The 19,926-nt window shown below is 41.9% G+C and overlaps 2 protein-coding genes across 3 annotated transcripts in view; one reads left to right on the forward strand and one right to left on the reverse strand.

Annotated features, from left to right (window-relative positions):
* PLEKHH1 (pleckstrin homology, MyTH4 and FERM domain containing H1) overlaps positions 1–10,541 on the forward strand; it is a 51,498-nt gene extending 40,957 nt beyond the window's left edge. For both annotated transcript variants that reach the window (XM_062619237.1, XM_062619235.1), the window contains exons 23-29: positions 1,313–1,413; positions 3,812–3,953; positions 4,893–5,035; positions 6,115–6,244; positions 7,810–7,896; positions 8,440–8,586; positions 8,895–10,541. In XM_062619237.1, the coding sequence (XP_062475221.1) occupies positions 1,313–1,413; positions 3,812–3,953; positions 4,893–5,035; positions 6,115–6,244; positions 7,810–7,896; positions 8,440–8,586; positions 8,895–9,071 (927 nt within the window). In that variant the 3' untranslated portion in view covers positions 9,072–10,541. The remainder of the gene's footprint in view (positions 1–1,312; positions 1,414–3,811; positions 3,954–4,892; positions 5,036–6,114; positions 6,245–7,809; positions 7,897–8,439; positions 8,587–8,894) is intronic.
* A 1,993-nt stretch (positions 10,542–12,534) lies between these two features.
* PIGH (phosphatidylinositol glycan anchor biosynthesis class H) lies at positions 12,535–19,759 on the reverse strand. The gene is given in 6 exon segments (XM_062619238.1): positions 12,535–14,011; positions 16,125–16,208; positions 16,850–17,059; positions 19,016–19,279; positions 19,282–19,354; positions 19,356–19,759. Coding segments are annotated over 6 exon segments (897 nt in total). The 5' UTR covers positions 19,520–19,759; the 3' UTR covers positions 12,535–13,909.
* Positions 19,760–19,926: the final 167 nt, after the last annotated feature.

Genomic DNA, 19,926 nt, shown 5'->3' on the forward strand with positions numbered 1-19,926 from the left:
CTGTGGATGACTGCCTTAAGTGAGCAGGCTAGCAGGAATGCGACACATCAGATTTTGGAACAAATCTGGGAGAATGATTTGTCATACGGATGTCATACTGATAACATTTGTTGTCACATTCAAAGTGACAACTTTGAAGAGTCCCTGATACCTGTAAGGAACATCATTTTACACAGCATAAAATTTCACATTGGGCAACAGAGGGACAAGATACCAGTAACTTTAAATTAGATGGTTGAAAGAGGACACTACCACAGGGGGTGCCAAATGATATATTTCTCTTTCATGGCCTGATACAGGTCAGATAATCTGGAGCTTTTCTGGTAGCTGAACAACTGTTTGGAGAGAGGAGATATTAGAGTAAATGGAGGAGTTGAGATTATCAAACACATCACTTTTACAGGATATTAACTGGTTATTATTTACTTGCAAAGGCAACCTCAGTAGCTTCTTAAGAGAGGATTAGCATATCTGATTATGTATTTCATGTGGCTTATTATGTTCACATTCCTTTTATTGAGATGCTATCAAAAGAGAAGTTGTGGCCTTTATTAGGCAACTTGTAAAAGGAATGGAATAATCAGTAGGAGCTGAATGAAACCAAAGAAATCAACCATGCTATTACTAAAAATACGTCTGAGTTACAAAGCTGGAATCTAGGACCAAATGTTCCCAAAATTTGGACATTCACATCCAAAAGTGTTTGGTTTAGCCATGCATGTAGACAGTTGCTATGCAGAAGATATATTAGTCCTTTAGTTTGGCTCAGGGGGGCATTCTGAAGCAAACCTACCAATCATTCCTGTTAACCATGCTTTGATTCACATCAAGGGGCAACTTCAGAAAGTATGAAATGGATTCTTTTTACATGAAGCATGAACTAGAAGATGTGATCCAACATAGTAGGAAGCTTTCAGGCCATTTGATCAGACTGAAGCTAGTCTAAAGGAAAACACTTTGAAACTCATACACTCGGGCATAGAGTCTTAGGTGTTTCACTGTGCAGATCTCCTCCTGGGCTTTGCTACATGCTAATATAGACATAACCACAGGATTGCTAGGAGACCAGAATTCATTTACACATGGTTCCCTGCAGATTAGAGCTGGAGTTTTCAATTGGAATGCTTTAATTATTACATACTGTGTAATAGAAAAAGGAATTGCTTGTCACTTTTGGTTGTTTATGCTGATCCAGTCTGTTTGTTTATCTTCTGTGTTCCACAATACCTTTTCCACGTACTTTCCCCTCAAGCCTTGACTATACATTTCACCTTAGTTTGTCTTTCCTTTCTCCATAATATTTTATTTAAAGATCTGTGATGTCATTTCTAAATGGGAACAAGCCTTAAAAGAACTGCATCCTGGGAAATATGAAGGTGGCACAAGAATTGTGAAGTTGACCTATAAGAACAGGTACTGTGCTTTGTTGGTTGCTCTCACTACTGCTGTTAATCAAACATTTCTAGACTGCATATATCACTGTAGATGTCCAGTAATTTATAGTACTGTTAGTGCCAAAACTTTTAAGTTAAGATGGGTTCAAATCCTACATGAGATGTGATGACTTGTGTGTGTAGTACATGTATAAAAGAAGGCATGTGGCCTAGAAGTAAAACCAAAACCACTTTGCAATAGCAGAAGAGACTTAAAATGAGTTAAGAAGTAGCTGTAGCACAGTAAGATATACTTGGCACAATTTAATTTGCATAGATCCTAAAGTGTAATTAAATAATGTGTGTTAGGTGAGAGGAGGAGAGACCTGAGGGAAAAATCACCAGTGAAAACAAATATGCTGAAACTTGCAATTAAGTGAGGAATCACAAAGATGAAAAAGATATAAGAACAATACTCTAAATAGCTTGAGCTGTAGAAGAGACACGTAGCAGCAGTGCCCAGACTTTATAAAGAAAGAAATGTTACAAGTTAGATGATGAGAGATGGTAGAGAAGTACGAGACAAAGATCTAAACCAAAAATTGGAACAAGTTCATCATTTATAACACAGACATGAATTCTGAATTGTAGTGAATGGAGAGCTGTATACAAGAACAAGAAATGGCTTTCTGCATGTGAATTCTCTTTTCAGGCGAAACAAAGACCACCCAAAAACCAAAAAGAGATAAAGTTCTGTATTGAATGTATGTTGTGGTTTAAGCCCAGCTGCCAACCCAGAACCACACAGCTGCTCGCTCACTCCCCCCTTTTCCTCCCCCTGGCTCCTGAAGGGATGGGGAGGAGAATCAAACGAATGTAACTCGCACGGGTTGAGATAAGAACAGTCCAGTAACTAAGGTATAACAGAAATCACTGCTGCTGCCATCAGTAATAATAATGATAAAGGAAATAACAAGGGAAGAGAATACAACCGCTCACCACCCGCTGACCAATACCTAGCCCCACCCGAGCAGTGATCTAGCCCTTCTGGGTAACTGCCCCCAGTTTATATACTGGGCATGATGTGCTGTGGTATGGAATACCTCTTTGGCTAATTTGGGTCAGGTGTCCTGTCTCTGCTTCCTCCCGTCTTCCCCTCCTCCCTGGTAGAGCATGAGACTCAGAAAGTCCTTGGTCAGAGTAAACATTACTGTGCAACAACTAAAAACATCGGTGTTATCAGCGCTGTTCCCAGGCTGAAAGTCAAAAGCACAGCACTGCCCCAGCTACTAAGAAGGAGAAAAATGACTGCTACTGCTGAACCCAGGACAACGTATGAAGATCTTGTTGATTGTAATGGTGGAAAGAGATTTCCGTCACCTTCAGTATAACAGAAGTGGAAGCAGAAGTTATTGCTTTTGACCCAGAAGGCAGTATTTATTTCAGGGATGAAACTTTGTGGTATTTTGTTGGACTGGAATGTGCCTAGGCTGGACACAAGGATGTTTTAATAAGGTCTTTCCAAGGTTGGGCTGTTCTAACACCAGGGACTCTAATAAGACATGTGTAAGGTCAATATGGTCCTAATGGTGGTGTTAATCTTAAAATGAAAATAAACTGACCCACTGGAATGATTATATTGTGTTATGTTGTGGGATACATATAGTACTATGTTGTGGAGTATATGTAGTATACATGTAGTGTATATTCCACAGTAGTGGAATATAAAGATGCAGCTTTAAATAGATAATTGAATTAGATGGTGTGTTCTGTAAATAGGCATGCATGAGGTTCTAGAAGCATTCCCCAAGCTGGTGTCTTCAACCTCCACTAGTCATCTTACTATACTGGGTCAAAGAATTGCAAGCGTGAAGGGAATAAAAACAGTCGGAAGCTTTCACTTACAAGAATGATTCCTCAATTTTTGAAATAAAGGCTGCTAATTGGTCATCTTCTTCCTGCTGAAGCAAACTGAAGACTTTTTAAAATAAGAATAGCAGTGTAAGTGCTCAAACCAAAGCTGGTAAAAATTACAAGTCTATAAGACCTCTATGTAGAAGTTTATACATGTAAAGCAGAGGTAGCTCTGTATTCTATGATAAGCAGAGAAGACCATAGTTTAAATATTGCCTGTCTGTGCTTGAAGGGGATGAATCGACACCAATTTACCTGTGTTTAATAAGGCTTCCCTATCTTGAAGTGACTGGCTTACAGAATTCAAATGGCTTCCAAAGATAGAAAGCATGTTTGAGTCTCCTTGCCCAGATCTTGTTTGTAAGGGAAGCATCTCAGCTTCCAAATCTCTGTTCCAGTACCCCTGGAGAAAGAGGGCAAAGAAAAAAAATCACTCTAATTTTTTACTCACCTTGATTAAAGTTTCCACCTCTACTTTCAGTTCACAATATCTTTCTATCTTCACAATCCTCTCTATGTTTTAGGCTATATTTTCGAAGCCAGGCCAAAGGTGAGACAGACCGTGAGCGGTTGCTGCTGGCCTTCCAAGTCAGCAATGAAATAGCCAATGGAAGGTTTCCTGTTAATAAGGAATTAGCTCTGGAAATGGTGGCTCTGATGGCTCAGGTGAGTATGGTTATGGGCAGAAATCCTCTCTTTTGTCTTCCATGGACTTCAGCTGTGCACTGAATGTCTTTGACTAAGCAGCTGTCTTTTACATCAAAAGTGTTTGTTTTGTTTTATTTTTAACAAACATAGTCTGAGATGTACCTTGCCAAACACATTATACCAGCTTATGTATGTTGCTAGAACACCTCTTGCTGTAGAGAAATGTGCTATAGGAGTGTCTCTCCTTTCTTTCTGAAGAAAAATATGGAGTTTTTTTCCTTCTTTTTGAAGAAAAATATGGCTGGAGTATCCCCAGTACTGCTCCAATTAGTAGTGCCTTAGTAGAGATATGGAAATGGTATCACTACTAAAATTCTATTAATAGTAAAAATTTTTCCTCTTATACTGCCAATAGCCCCTTAGGAAGAGCATCAGGTAGGATCCTCCATTAGATCTCCAGGCTTTCATTAGCTTTTTATCAGATAAAAAACACAGTATGGCTTGTGGGCATGATAAGCAGGATAATAGTTTCTTACTTTGCTGAAACTGGTTGTGTCATTTATTAAAAGTGTAAACTGAGATGAAGAAGCTGGGAATGTTGTCCAAACTAGAAACACACAGTTGTTCTAATTGGCCAATTGAAAATAACCCCAAAAGCTTAGCAGTTATACAGAAGTGTCTCCCTACAGTAAGTAGCTGAAACAAGATCTTGCTTCATTGTCTTAGATAAGTAAAGAATTCCCTGGGCAGTCATGTCTCAGTAGTTGCTCTGTTGTATACATTTACTATGGTAAATGCTGCAGACAAAATTCCCCAGCCTAATGGTGTCTTTTGGCATGACTAATAGACACAGGAGTTATCAGTATGGGAATTCATGGAATGTTCTACTGCACTACCCCGTCCTGTGCTCCCCACCCCCGTAGTTCTGTTACACTACAAACTATAATGTTGTCTTAGGTGGAATATGGCGACTTGGATCGACCAGGATCTTCAAGTCCCGGGGGAACATCACAATGGAAAATGCAGCACCTTCTCCACCAGGTCTTAGATAAGTTCTACCCCAAATGCTACAAGCAAAACATTACTTCGGAACAGCTCAGGTAAACTGTTGCTTCTTCTATACTTTGCACTGAAAACAAATTTTATTTGCAAAATTCTGTCTTTAAGAAGTTTGAAGGATCCCTGTGAAGATTATTTGATGTAGAAACTTAACCACCAAGTGTCAGGAAAAGGTTCCTTTAAAAGAAAATAGCAGTTAACTGTTATAAAAAGAGCCAAATCACCAACTAATTTTCCCTTAGACAAGAAGTTTAAGCCTTTCACTTCCAAGTTGGGCATCTCACTTCCAACAAACCCTATCCTAAGTGTAAGATGAATTGTGTTTCTGAATTTTTGTTTTACCCTTCCCCCAAGTGTCAACTGTATCGAGATGCCTAACATTTGCAACCAGCCATAAAGCCAGCACATACGGGCTGCTTCAGGCCATGCAGTAATTCTGGTAGAACATACTCTGGCAGGGCTTTTTGACGTTCTGTCTCAGGAATTCTCACACACAATGCAGAGACCTCCAGTACTCAAGTACATAATTCAGATGCTGCCATGGATGTCAGCTAACTGTTTTAAAGAGAGAGAACAGTCATCTTACAGATCCAAAGCTACTTAGGGATGCAGTGATGGAACTAACATGATTTTCTCCTTTTGGAAGCAATTTCATTTGCATGTAGCAAGATAGCTGCCAAACCATCCCTATTGAGCGAAATCAACAGTGCATTAATATATTGCCAATCCACATACAGCATACTACAGACAAGTTAGGATGTTAAAGTGAGAGTATAATTGAATGTGAAGATAATCTGGACAGGATTTTACTGTAACAGCTGCCTGAGTGTTTGTAGCTACAGGTGTTTAATATATACACCATTTAGCAACCCATATGTGACTGGGATTCCTGGGTATTACAGTATACTAGTAGTAAAATAATGATGGAAGAAGAGAAAACGCTAAAATAAACTGAGGTTGTGCAACCCTCATAACTGTCAGTGCTAAAAGCCCTGTCCTTAATGCTGTGTAGAATGGCCTTTTTGGAATAAGAGGTACATTTATCAACCATTATATTTGACTCACCTTTCCCTGGAAGACATTAGTAAATAATGCTGTCTTGTGTCTTGGCTTCTGTAAGGCAACTGGCTGACAAGTTGGCAACAAAGTGGATGGTGCTGCAGGGATGCTCTCCACCAGAATGCATTCGAATTTATTTGACAGTGGCCCGCAAATGGCCTTTCTTTGGAACCAAAATATTTGCTGCTAAGGTAACTGGAACATGTTTTTTTCTGTTCCTGAGAGTGAACTGAGTAGAGCTGTATCTATGGTCTCTGTTTACACCAGTTAAAAGTGCTGCTTCTTCTGGAAGGAGAAAAAAATGAACAAGACTCTGTTCTGAATGATCAGGTCTGGTACCACATATCAGAAAGAAGGTGCCACTTTAGAAAGAAGGAAGAGAAATATATTCTAAACACTAGGGTTTGCTAGTATTCAGTAAATAAATACTGAAGGTTCCCTGACTGCATCAGCTGATCATTATACAGGGTACTAGCTCTCCTTATAAACCTTGCCAAAGCTGGAATTTCCCTGGTCATCAAGGCTGCAGTGATAGTTTAAAAAATACTATTTACATACCACTGGGGGAGTGGAAGGGAGAGTCCCCCGTAAATCACACCCAGCAGCTGATGCTAGCTAAAAGAAGAATGGATACTTTCAGTCCTGTTGTCTACTTGACACAGAGAGCTGGTGTAGCTTTCCTTGCCACACTAGAGTCAAGCAGTGCTAATGTCCTGTTGCAGAAAGAAAAACAAGCATGTATTGGGTAAGCTGCCAAGCCGCAGGCATCAGTAGGAGAGCTAAGGACAGCTGGAGGGCGTGCTTCTCCCAGTAGCTTGTTCCATCCCTCAGGATCTGTACCTAATGCCCTTGCCTGAATTGATGTTTTAGCACATAATGGCTCTCTGAAAAATTGTTTTGGCATCAACTGTCTTCCCAACCAAGCAGAAACCTCCTCTGTTGAAAGCTTGAGATAAATCTTGTTCATGGTTATATGTCTCTTGCTTTGAAGTCAAAGCCACTGTTGTTATGGAATAAAGTCTAAGGATGAAAGGGACCTCTTGAATAAATATACAAGAAGTTTTAAAAAAGTTATTTCCACTGTCAGGAGTAAAAGCAGAAAATGTTACTTGTCCTTGAGGTTACCACAGAAGAACTGGAATATAGAATAGTTCCACATAGAGTTTAAATAATGTTGATCTTTCTGATGATTGACATATTTTATAACTTTTCAATAGCTGAACAGCAAAGACTATGGCATTAGCCCAAGTAATAGCACATTCCCAGGGAAGACTGATGTCATTGGCCATAACAATCTTTATCTTTAGCAGATAACTGATGCATATTTGTCAAAATCTGTAAGAAAGAAGACTGCTTTGATGTGATGGTACTGGGTGTACTGGTATTACAGAAACCAACCGACTTCACTGTGTGCCTGCCTGATGAAAGCAGTACAAGCATCAGGGCAGAGCAAAACTGCTGTTTTATTGCTCTATCCTAGCACTTGCTTCAGCTTTAACTACACTGGTGGAATTTAATGAATCTCAAGCCATCATTATCATTGCATCTCTTGTGCCAGTAGTCCCAAAATTCTACATAAATCTGAAAGTTATTCCAGTTTTTGAGAAAAATCCTCTTAAAAATTAAACCAGGTCAGACCAGTAAGTCTATGGGATTCTCTCTCATCTTCACTTTATCATTAAACCCCAAGATTTATGTCAGAAACATATTTGTGTGGTGGTCAAAAAATATCTAAATTAATTTTCTTTCTCTCTAGCCTATTTTGCCTTCCTCATTAGAAGACTCTCCAGTCTGGATAGCTGTGAACGAAGATGGTATCAGCATACTGGATTATAACACTATGGTATGGGTGAGGAACACTGAAGCAAAATAACTTACCTCCCACAGAAAAATAGCCCCTTGAGTCCACTTAAAGTCACTGAAAGTTTGTCTTTAACTTCAAGTGGATCCAGAAGTTAATTTGTAGAAGTCAGAGATGAGGGAAGTCAGTACTATGTTTGAACGCTACATAAACAAAGGAAAATTACAGCTACAGTGCAAGGTAGGGTTTCATGAAACAGCTAACTGCCTCATTAATGGGCAGTAAACACGCGCAGACATCTTGCAAAATCTCAGTGATATGTGCTTTACTAACACCATCTGAGATATAACAAAATTTGGACTATTGCTCTGAAGAGGAGAAGCACTGAGCAAGCTAGGAGAAAACTAGAAATGCCGTTCTCACTTGAGCTTCCCCTACCAGCTATTACCTATAAAGCTCATTATTTACGCTGCCTATTGCTGCTGAAGATCTGGTGTTCTTGCCAGATGTAGCAAACATTAGTTTAAGGTGACGGTTTTTTCTTTTACAGAACTATGACTTTTTCAAACTCTCTGTTGTCTACAGCACTTGAAGGTTTCTTACTCATATTCCTCTGTGCTGACCTTTGGAGGCTGTCGAGACGACTTCATGATTGTAGTCAATCAAACGAAAGAAAGGTGTTCTGGAAAAAGCAGCACTGAAAAACTGCTTTTCACAATGGCAGTTCCAAAGGTAATTACAACATTAACAGTATTGTTCTTTCTAGATGGCAGCATCACAGCTGGGCAATTTGTGCAAGCCCCGAGGACTGGTACATATGGCTGCCACACTAGCTGTATGCATTCAGTAAGTCCCTGTAAGCTGGAACCTTTAATCAGGAGATTTTTTCTACCTAATTCTTAGACATACTGTCGTTTCAAAATGGAATAATTGCATGTGAGGAAGCCATTTGCAAAAGTTAAGCAGTCAATAGGTTCTAAAAATCAAAGGGCACTCTTACCTCTAATTGACTTACAGTTAATCATTCTCTGTTTTCCTAGATTGTTGAAGCAACACTTCTTATTGCCAGCTATATTAACTGCTGTTCGACACCTTCATTCCTATCTTCTACACAGCCCTCCCGAAGCAAAACGCCAGCCAACAAACTCTGGGAGACTGAAAATAGGTGCTTTCTTCCTCCCGTGCCCCAAAACACCAAGGGGCCCACCCTGCGCTGAGGGCTCATTCCAGATTAGTTTGGGGCTTTTTTGTTTGTTTGGATTTCTGGTTTTTTTTTTTTTTCCCACTGCTGTGTACCAAATAGCAGACTGCTACGATTTTGCTGGTTACACACATTAATTTAATGTGGGCTCTGATTCTTTTTGCATAATAATAGACAAAGTTCCTCGGTGTGGGTAGAGAATGTCTTCTTAAAAAAAACACTGAATGAGGGGACTGTGCAGGAGTTTCCTTTCCATGCCACACTCCATCCAAAATACCATGCCTCGGGTAATTTGCCTGCACAGTGCTCCAGTCATTTCCTTGCACCCATTCTTCTTCCATCTCCTGATCTTACTGCTTTGCTTACAAGCACGATTGTGCACTTTGATGACTGCCATTTTCAGTTTTCAGAGGACAGAAACTTTCCAATTCCTTGCTCCAGATGTGAAAGGAAGAAAGAAAGAGAGAAAGAACGAAGACACTGTTGAGAAGAGGAACTAAACTGACAAGAATAATGATGCAAGTCAAGGGTAATTTCAGACCTGACATAGAGATATAAAGTAAGAGTTCAGTGGTACTCAAGAATTTATTTTCAACTTTAAATAAAGGTGGAAACCTACTGGTTTTGCATATTGAGGACTCAGACTGACTGGGACTAGAACACTGTCAGATGATACCCTAGCTCCTATAGGACTGATGCATTTTGGGAGTCGATGCTGTTCTACACAGTAGATGAACATCAGATCTCTGCTGCAATGTGCCATGTGCTCCACCATCAGACAAGGACTTTCAGAGACTTTTTCTGTAATCACTGCTATAGATATTTCAGGGTGTGTTTGAAGCTGCACATCATCTCAGACAATGGAAGACAAGGCAAGCAAATTTTGTACTTTTTCTGTCTTTCAGTAACTGGAACAGATCATTCCAAATCAGCTCTGCCATTCTGACTTAACAGAAGCTGCTCCTTTCAAACTCCTGCTTCCTTCACGCTACCATAGCAAGGAGGAGGTAGTCAGCAAATGTGTACTCAAGTATTGTTCTTCTGCCTTTCCTGAAGACTTTTTTTTTTTTTTTCAATTCTTCTTGAAACAATCTATATCTGCCTGGCTTGAGTTCAGCTATTTTGATAAGCATTCTAAAATAACTGCACTTTCAAAAGTACCATGTGCAACTTCATGGTAATTATGCATTCATGGGCAACTTTCCCAAATTAAACCAGTGTGAATCCAACCCTTAGAAAGAATTCAGCAATAGCAAACTAAAGCTATTCACAAATGAACCAACCAACCATACCAGCTTTTTCACTCCCTTGCACCTGCCTTGAAACATCCAACTAATGCACACAGTAGGGCTGATACTTCATGAAGTTTTTGTTTCATGCCTATGATGGGTGCAAAGCTACAAATTAAAAGAGAAGAACATTGGACAGACAAAAGTAATTCTAAACTATCCCTTATCAGCATCTTTGTAACATAAAAAAAAACAAACTACCAAAACCAAACCCACACCAGAAAAAAAATCCCACAGAAAAACCACCCCATAGTGGGTTGTGGAAACAATATGGCAGGAAAGGATTGTATGAACACAAACCTGATTTACACATACTGTCATGTATCCACTTGTTATGAATTTGAGGAGCATCCCTTGAAGATCTGGAAAAGGGTAGAAGCTTTCTGAGCCAAAAACAATGTTGAGAAGGTATTTAGTCTTTTTTTTTTTTTCCTTAGATACTTTTAAGTGACTGTATATCCTGATAGACTGTGTACATATTTTCTCTCTCACACACACACATCAGTTGGAATACAGAGAGCATTATTCCTCCTCCCTCAGTCACCTGTGCCTGACAATCCCTCCTCTACCTGAAGGTCTGCTGGCAGCCTGCTGCTTGTATCCCACCAGTAACAAAGCTGCGTCAACATAAGCTGTGCTGCCATCAGTCCTGAAGATGTTCAAGGCATAAACGTCTCCAGCTCACAGTTCAGAGGCGTCAACACAAGCTGAGCTGCCATCAATGCTGGGGATGCTCAAGGCATAAATGTCTCCAGCAAACAGTTCAGAGGCTGTACTTGCCTTACAGTGCTAACACTACTGTCCTTAGAGACTTGTACTGGGGCCAACAAGGTGTTGAATAAGCAAGAGCTGTCATGAAGCTCAGTATTTTCTGCCATAACTGCACTTTAAATAGATAAGTGTGACATACTTTTCTTCTTACTTCTAAAAAATATTCACTAATACTTGAGTATTTCAGGGACCACCCCACTCGGATGGATGCACATACAACCCTGACTATTCTATGATTCTACGATTTATAGCTCACCTGATTTCAACCAACCAATCCTCTATAGATACCTATTTTCTATGATTCTTTGGTAAACTATTTTTATTTTAATCAATGCTTCTGGCAATGACTGTTGCACAGCATAGAATGAGATGACAAAAGCCTTTGTTTTCCTAACTGCTGTGTGTATGTAAAAGGCTGGGAGATACCGTGAGATTTCTGTTTGTTCTTAATAAAATGCAGTTATCACAAATTCAACTGTATTATTCTCAGAATGAAGAAACTACTTTAAAACCCAAAATATGTAAACAAAATGGAAACAAAAATGGATGACGATTGTGTTTGGTATCCAGGCACATACCTGATGGAAACCTGCTCTAGTCTTACTCTTGTTTCTCTCTGCTGATGATCTCTTAGCTTTAGCAGAAAACTAAAGCACACTCCCTTGTGCACAAAATGGTCACTTCTTCACAAGATATCTAAAATCTTCAGGCTTCCTCCTGTACACAGCTATTTGATCATTTCTGCAGTGCACATTCTCAGGACTTCATGGGATTTTTACAGTATAGTCGATGTTCCCAGCACACTTGAGCCCAAGACTCTGACCACTCTGCTGAGACAATGTTTTCTAACATGTTCTCCCCATGGCTCAATGAATCTTCCTGCTGCCATACTGCTGATCAAGGGCCTTGACCATTTCTCCTCCCCATGAAACAGCACAACCCGATCAAACCATGTTCTGCAGCTCAAGTGTACCACATGGTTCTTAGTCAAGGGACCTCTACTGCAGTCATTTCCACAGTCACGCACCCAAGGCCTGCTGCCTCTGTTAATGGCTGATTTCTGCCCTTGCCCCAACACCCATCCTTTGCAGTTCTGCCTGGACTTGCAACCAAACACAGTTTGCATCAGGGTGCAGCTTCACTAACTCCAGAGAGACCTATCAACTTACATTACAGCAGCACTGGAATTAAAAATTTGGCCAACCCCAACATTTGAAGTATTTATGAGAAAGAAAACCATAAAAAATGAAGTAACCTAGACAACATTACCTCAAAGCCAGTGGCACACCCCCCAAGCTGCTGCCTTTCACTTGGACGACCAGGATGCTTCCCCTGCCATGAGCTAACCTGTGTCTTGCAAGCTTCATGGTACCATGAAAAAAAAAAAATTAAAAATCACCTTCTCTCTCCCATATTGCATGACAGAATGTGGCACGTTTTAATTACAGAGGATGTAGACAAGCATAGTACAGCACTGTCTGCAAATTGAGCATGACACCAGACTCCTGCCAACACGCTGGTTTAGCTCTTGTTTTGAAATTTCAATTCTCAGCTCACATTAGTAAGGAGTCATGGAAAAAAAAAAAAAAAAAGAGAGGAAAATACCAGCTAAAGATTACAGTAACTTTCAGCTCATCAACAAAGAATTTCCCAACCTTACCCCTGAGAGCACAGACCAATGAAACTTCATTAATACAGTCATTACCATTATTTTCACCAATGCATTTTCCTCATATTCTCAGAGCAATTGATGCGGTGCTTTTAATGCCACTTCTGTTTCATGTCCTGTGTCACCATGCCACTGCCTCATTCAGCAATGTGTCTACTTATGTACTTAGAGAAGTTCATCTTATTGCCTTTGACATCCATCAACAGATTCAAATCCAGGTGGGCTTTGGCTTTCCTAACTGCATCATGGGCAGTGTTGCTGTATTCCTCCAAGGTTATCTGTCCCTGCTTTCACCAGGGAAGAAGCTTCCAAGCTTCTGTATGCCGCCTTTTTGTGTCCTGAGTTTCACCAGGACACACAACTTATTCATCCTTGCAGGCTTACTGGGATTTCTGCTTGACTTCCTGCTCATGAGGACGGACTGTCCTTGAGCTTAGAGGTGGTGATCCTTGACTATGATCAGCTTTGTTTGACCCCTCTTACCTCCAGAGCCCCTTCCCATGGGACTCTTTCAAGTAAATCCCTAAAGAGAGCAAAGTCTGCCCTCCTATGTTTATTTCATTAAACATAAAATAGTGCAACAGCATATTTTAATTTTCTGTTATTTTTTTTTCTGAAATTCTGCTGTGTATAAGGAAGTTACTATCCCAGCCCAAACATCAACTTTGGTATTTAGAGTGGTACATGCTTTTTTCAAACAAAGGGTTAAACAGAAACAAACAAAAAAGCCTATTTTTGGTAGTATGGCGAGGGTTAAATTATTATTTAAGCATAATTTTCAGATTCACAAAAAACTAAACATCTGACACATATTCTTGCCTCCCTTTGCCTTATTTCCCCATAACTCTTTCCTGGAGAGGCAAGAAAAAAAACACTTCTGTCTGAGTCTAAAAAGTTCTGATTACCTGTCTTCAGAGCAGAGGATTTCAAGGTTCGCTTCTGTGCTGAGCTGCCATTTTCTGTAACAACTCTGTGAGTCTGCAGGCCTTTAGCCTTAACATCACTGTACTTATGCACCACTCATGTAAATATAAAAAGCCACACGGCAGTTTTGTGGTCACTTTTCCATGTGTTTCTCTGAGTCCTGCTCCAGGTTCACTGCCTTGATGTTTTAAATTATTTTTACTATTTTATTCCATTTGATGGTGGAGCTGGCTTCCTCTGCTCCAGGATTTCTTGACAACTTTTGTACACTTCTATCAAGCAGTCCAGACGTGGCTTGGAGCTCTAGAATTTAAGTGAAATAACAAAGAATCAGGCTCTGAACTGGCTGTAAAAGAGCTGGAAAGCTTTAACTTCCCACTAGTGAGACTCTCAGGCAGAGAAAGGAATGTGGAGATGGCTGACTTAACGCTATCAGAATATGTATATGTATGCATGTGTAAGGAATGCAACAGCAAGGTATCTGCAGCTGATTAGCTTTCTCATGTTAAGTCAATGTCAAAGAATAGATTTCCCTTTTACATGTTCGTTGAGAAATAATCTGTCAAACTCCAAGAGGTATTTGGTGGAACTGCTGATACAGCAATGCAAAGCCATTCCATAAGCCACACCTGCTCTGTGACTGGAAACATCTGTCCCTGAAACTGTCGGGTCAAAACAGGCAGCACCATTCTGCAGTTAGCCTGAATCTGTCACCAAACCAGAAATCCTCCCCTTCCACAGCTCACTGCTCACAGTAACAGCATGGAAGAACATCCACACCGCCCAGCCCATCAACCCATGTATTGGGCCATGCTCCCTCTAGACCTATCAAACAGCAGATTTCCACACACCAATCCACCCTCCTAGAAGACCTTCACCCTGAAAAACCTACCTTCAGGACAGGGAATTTAGACACCTGGCCCTTGGCCTCTGCTAGTATTGTCAAAAGGACACTGGAAGGTTAACTAGCAACATTAATTCATTTCATACAAACAGCCAATGGTGGTCAAAGTATAATGATTTTCTATCACTTCTAACCTGGACCACACTAAAACCAGCAAGAAGGTGAAAGTTTCCCAGTCCCACAATCCCTATAATCCCCTGACTTTTGAGCTCCCAAAACAGCACTACTGTGTAAAGTCCATCAAACACCTCTCCTTGCAAGTGTTGCTTAAGAGAACGATAGGTCAGTTCAGCACAGAAGTGCTCCTGGGCTCAGTGACATGGTAAATTGTATTTACTTAGACGAACTCAGTCAAGGAGATGCAATAAAGTTACTAATTACTGCTCCTTCAAAACTAAGTAACATACTAACTTGCACATTGAAGTGAGAATTACCAGTGCAAGCTCACACAGTTCTCTCTGTACCTCTGCTGCTGGTGGAGTCAACGCTACCAATGCCAAGATATTTCCATGAAAATAAAACTGTTCAGCACTGAGCTATAAAGAAAGGAGAAACTACACAAATGCCAGGTAGCCTCTCTGAAGCTGGAAAAGAGCATGTATAACTAAAACCAGCTTCCTGATTGCAGCTCTCTGGAGTTCATTACTTGCTGGTTTCCAGCAAGTCCATTTTTTTCCCTTGACTAAATGTGAAATAATTTGTATTACTGTTAATAAACGTCTTTACAATTGTGGGACTGAGTTAGCAGCAAGTATAAATGGAATAGTCTATTTATATCTGTAAGTGTTTAGCTGGAGACTGATTGTATCTAGTCATAAACTGGATGTGGACTACAAAATGACAGCCACAAGCAGCAGGTGAAGTAAGAATGATAGAGAGGGCCATAAACTTCAGCAGTCCAAGATGTGAGGTACCTCTGTGCTACTTAGCACCACTCCAGGATCAGGGCATTGTTGTGTTAGGTATGTACATGCAAAAAGAAAATCCATCCCAAAAATGGGATTCGGAACAGTCAGAACAAGTTAGTAGGATATGAGAAAGGAGAGTGTAATGGCAAATCAAACAAGTTATTATACATTAAGCGAATTGCTTACAAGCTTGTACTGTGATCTTTGTCAATGGGCGAGACGGGGCAGTCATTCTAATGCCAATAAGGTTTTATGACCACTTTTGGCATGCTAGGCCGAGAGAAAATCAACTGCAGCACAGTGCCATAGTTATGGTGGTAACAGTGAGCATAAGATTACACATTGAACTGTGAGCCAAAGATTCCTAGTTCATGCAGGCTTGTGGTTGGGTCCAGACTGACACAGCTCCCCGTTCTCCGAATGGAGAGCAGATGCAAAAAACATTCTGGTATGTAGTTCTATGAGACTTCTAACACCACCCACCATGACGGCCCAGTCTGGAAAGGCAACCGTAATCAGCTACTTTAGTGGAATAAAGATAAGCTTCAATTGGCATGCACAAAGACAACAGATCTGGATTTCTGCACCATTCAGCCAAACTCACCTGAAAGAGTGGCACAACCTCAGACACTCCCTGAGGATCTCCAGGGTCCTGGAGGAGGATGCACAAGTAGTAGATAACTTTTTGCTACAGGACAAACAAGACAAAGTCACTGGAGTTTGAAAATGTTATCAAAGTGCCTGGTGTTATCACAGAAAGATGTGTTTCAACTCAGTGCACTGAAGGCCAATCACCCCAGGCTACAGTCAAGTCTACAGATTTGTATCTATAGCTTTCCTCCCTTCAATCAATTAAAAAAAAAAAAATTGTACCTGTGCTCTTTCCTATTAAATGTTTAACCTGAAAACAATACACACATGCTGGAAGGGTAAGGTTTGCTTTTCTACAAGAGCCTCGCAGAAAACCCCAGCAACAGGAAAAATAATCTCCTGTGTTGTCTATCTTCTTATCTCTGTCTTGACTACTTGTGGAGTTTGGCACCAGGATTTGTAAAAACAGTATAACACAAAGAACTAAAACCACTAGCTCAGTGTTAGTGGCATTATCTAAGGGATGGATTTGACTTTTTGAGTTTGTTTGGCCTCAGTTCTCTTTTAAGGGTGAGAAAACAGATAAGAGAACCAAAAGAGAAATCTGAAGCAAAGCTTCAGGTCAGTAAAGCTATGGGTAGTGCTGTGTTTAACTGTTCTGGTTAATCACGCTCATGAAAATATACTGGATGTGAGTGTGCCCACAGATACACAAGAAGAAAAACTGTGTATGATTACCATATGGATAGCTTCATTTATAACCACATCCTTCACACGACTCATCTCAATGAAGGTTGTGCTCTCTTTCCCTGATGCATAGGATGAAGTCACCTGAATGCCGAGTGAGCCGATGACCAACAGGGATTCCTGGTCAATTTTCACAAAGTGCAGGTATATGATCAGGCCAATCAGTGTGATGAAAATAGCAGCAGAAAGCACCATACTATTCTGTAACATAAGCCAAGCAAAGACAGCGCTCTGGTATCACAATTAACTGAACACAGCTTTAGAAGAAGTAATATTGCAATAGTAAATTATAATATTAAAGATTCAGTGACAAGGTAATTTTTCTTAGGTGGAGTCCTTTTATTCACCTGGCTGGCTGATATATGTGTAATAAGATTTAAATCAGTCTTCACAGTATAGTCTGAAATAATACCTGAAACTGAAAACGGTGACCAAATTCTACTGCCTTGTAAATTTAGTGCAGAAATCTCAGACAAAACCAGGTAGTTACATCCATGACAGTGTATGACACATAAGTCTACAGAGATGATGTCACTGACAGAGAAGTGCTGTGAGATGCTAAGTAGTACTGAGGGTGGAGTCCCAGAGGGTAACGAAAATCTTTCAGAAAAACTACTGCCCTAGTGGCTTTCTTCTTATGAACTGCAAGCCTAAACTTGCTCAAACCTCATCTCTCTTCCTGCTTTAAACATCAATCTGAAGAACATTTGCCTTCTCCTGTGCTTCATCTGAAGACAAACATCTTGTGTATGCTCAGTCTTGGGACTGCTGTTACATAAAATAATATAGAACTGCTGAAACTACAGGCAACAGTGAGCCATTTGAAGATGTGATAATAAATGCTAAAGGTCTGCAACTACAACCTATTTCTGGGACATGTTTTTAGAGAGCTCAAGGCCATGTACCCATAAATCAAAGTTATAACTGGTACTTCCTAAAGGACCAGAAGAACTGCATGGTCCTACCACTCAAGCTGGGCCTGTACCACCATGTGAGATAAAGAAGCCATGGCCACATTCAAACACAAGGATAAAGGACTTCTCTGAAAGTCTGTCATGGAAAAAAAAAAAATAGTAATGAATTACAGACACTGAAATCCACAGAGAGACTTTCCTGGCAGAAACGAAGGACTGCAGTCACTTGCATACAAGCTGCATGAGCACGTGTCAAACCACACAGGAGGACAGTGGGTGGTAACTACTGGCTGGGGTACATGTTCTTGTAACAGATAAAACTTGAGCCCAGCTTCCCTTCCAACCAGAGAAATGTGAACCATCTTTCTGTATTGGAAGCCTGCCAGCTGACTCACATTGCAATCTCTGCTTTCATTCCTTGGGAAAGATTATTGAAAAAATTGAAGTGAAACAGTCATAGTGCTGATCACAGTGACCAGCTTCTCTGATCAAGCTACTGACTTCAATCAGGAGATAACTGGTCTGAGTCTACAAGCTGGTCATTCTCTGCAAGTATGGGTCACAGATCATGAATCTAAACTAATGCTTTTTGATTTATCAGCAGCTTTTGAAATCTGCACTGCCAAGGTCTTACTGCCCCAGCTGTGAAACATGGGCAAGATGACACTCCCAGCACAGTGCTCCCTCAGAAAACTCCCTTTGGCAATTAACAGTCACCTTCTTCAATATATCCTTTATCCCAGATTCCCCCAGCTCATCTCTCCAAGTAGGTATCAGGACTCAAAAGAATGTGCCAGGCATCACTTAACACTCATACCTACATCTACCCTGTCTGGAAAGAGGCTACAAACCAACAGAGGCATCTGAGAAGTCACCAAATTCAACCAGCGCACAGCCCTTGGGCCCTCAGACTCCGGCTGGCACAGCTCTCTTTTTCACATGCTCACCACCATCTATCACTTCGAGGCACAGAGGAGGCCCAGCATACGTAGAGATCGCTTTTCCACCGGCCTTCGCTACCCTCGTTACCATGAGCAGCACGGCAAAGGCGGGGTGGCTCCCTTCAGGCAGGCGGTCTCTGGGGACACACGCTGCCACCAGCCTCTCGAATGCCCCCGCTACTTCAGAGGGACAGGGTCTCAGGGGAGCGGCCTGAGCCGCGGAGAGGTCCGAAGGGCGGAGGAAAGGGGATCGGCCGGTGCGGCGCCGCCTGGCCCGGCCCGGCCCGGGGAGCGGTCGGTACCTGGCTGAGCACGAAGAGCCCGTAGGCCGCCAGCCAGACGGCGGAGGTGACGGCGCTGAGCGAGCGGAGCTGCAGGCGGGGGCAGCGCACCGCCAGCTCCCGGCAGGAGGCGCTGTGCTGGCGGGCCCTCAGCGCGATGGGCCCCCCGGACGCCGAGCGGTACCGCCGCTCCTCCATGCCGGCCCACCGGAACCGCCTAGAGCGGCCCGCCTGGCTCGATGGTACGGCTCCGACGCACGCTTCCGGCCGCGGGAAGGGATGGCTCTGCGAGGCGGCGGGCGGCTGTGTCGCTTCAACTGCAGCCGCGCGGGCGGAGCTGCCTCTGCTGGGCCTCGCGGTCCCGGGAGTCGGCCCGGCTCTGCCCGGCCGGAGCGTGGAGCGCGGCTGCTGGCAGTCGGCGGAGTTACCGCAGCCGTGCGGGAGGGGCCGTGGCTGAGACGAGCTCAGGGAAGCCGTTAAGGCCTGTCTCACTCCCGGCAAATGGCGCCTCCCAGCAGCAAGCATGCAGCCCGGACCTGCCGTGTCTCCGGTGCCCTTTCACTTGGCTACAGCTGGCCAGGCGGCTTTCCATAACCGAGATAGGCATCGGGAGCTTCTGAGGTTTGCGAGTGTTGTTAATTCACTGCTCGCTTCCTCTGGTTTTTAATAGCGCTTTTAAACGACACAGAATTTAGTGTAGATGTGTATGTTTCATGCCACGATGAAGAGACGGGTTTTCTTCCCCATTTGCCTTCACCAGTACGTGCTACATGCACCTGTGGTTTTGCCTGTACCATCTTACTACGAGCTCTTTTGCTTTTACTTCCGTAGTATGTTTTCCAAAGTTTAAAGCAGTATTTTCATGTTCCTTGCTGTCTTAGTACATAATAAATTGGAGAGTTGGCCTTGTGTACAGAGACTTAATGAGCCTT

The sequence above is a fragment of the Pezoporus occidentalis genome, unplaced genomic scaffold (assembly GCF_034315485.1).
Source record: "Pezoporus occidentalis ecotype Australia unplaced genomic scaffold, CSIRO_AGI_Poc_V1 ctg21, whole genome shotgun sequence".
Classification (NCBI taxonomy): domain Eukaryota; kingdom Metazoa; phylum Chordata; class Aves; order Psittaciformes; family Psittacidae; genus Pezoporus; species Pezoporus occidentalis.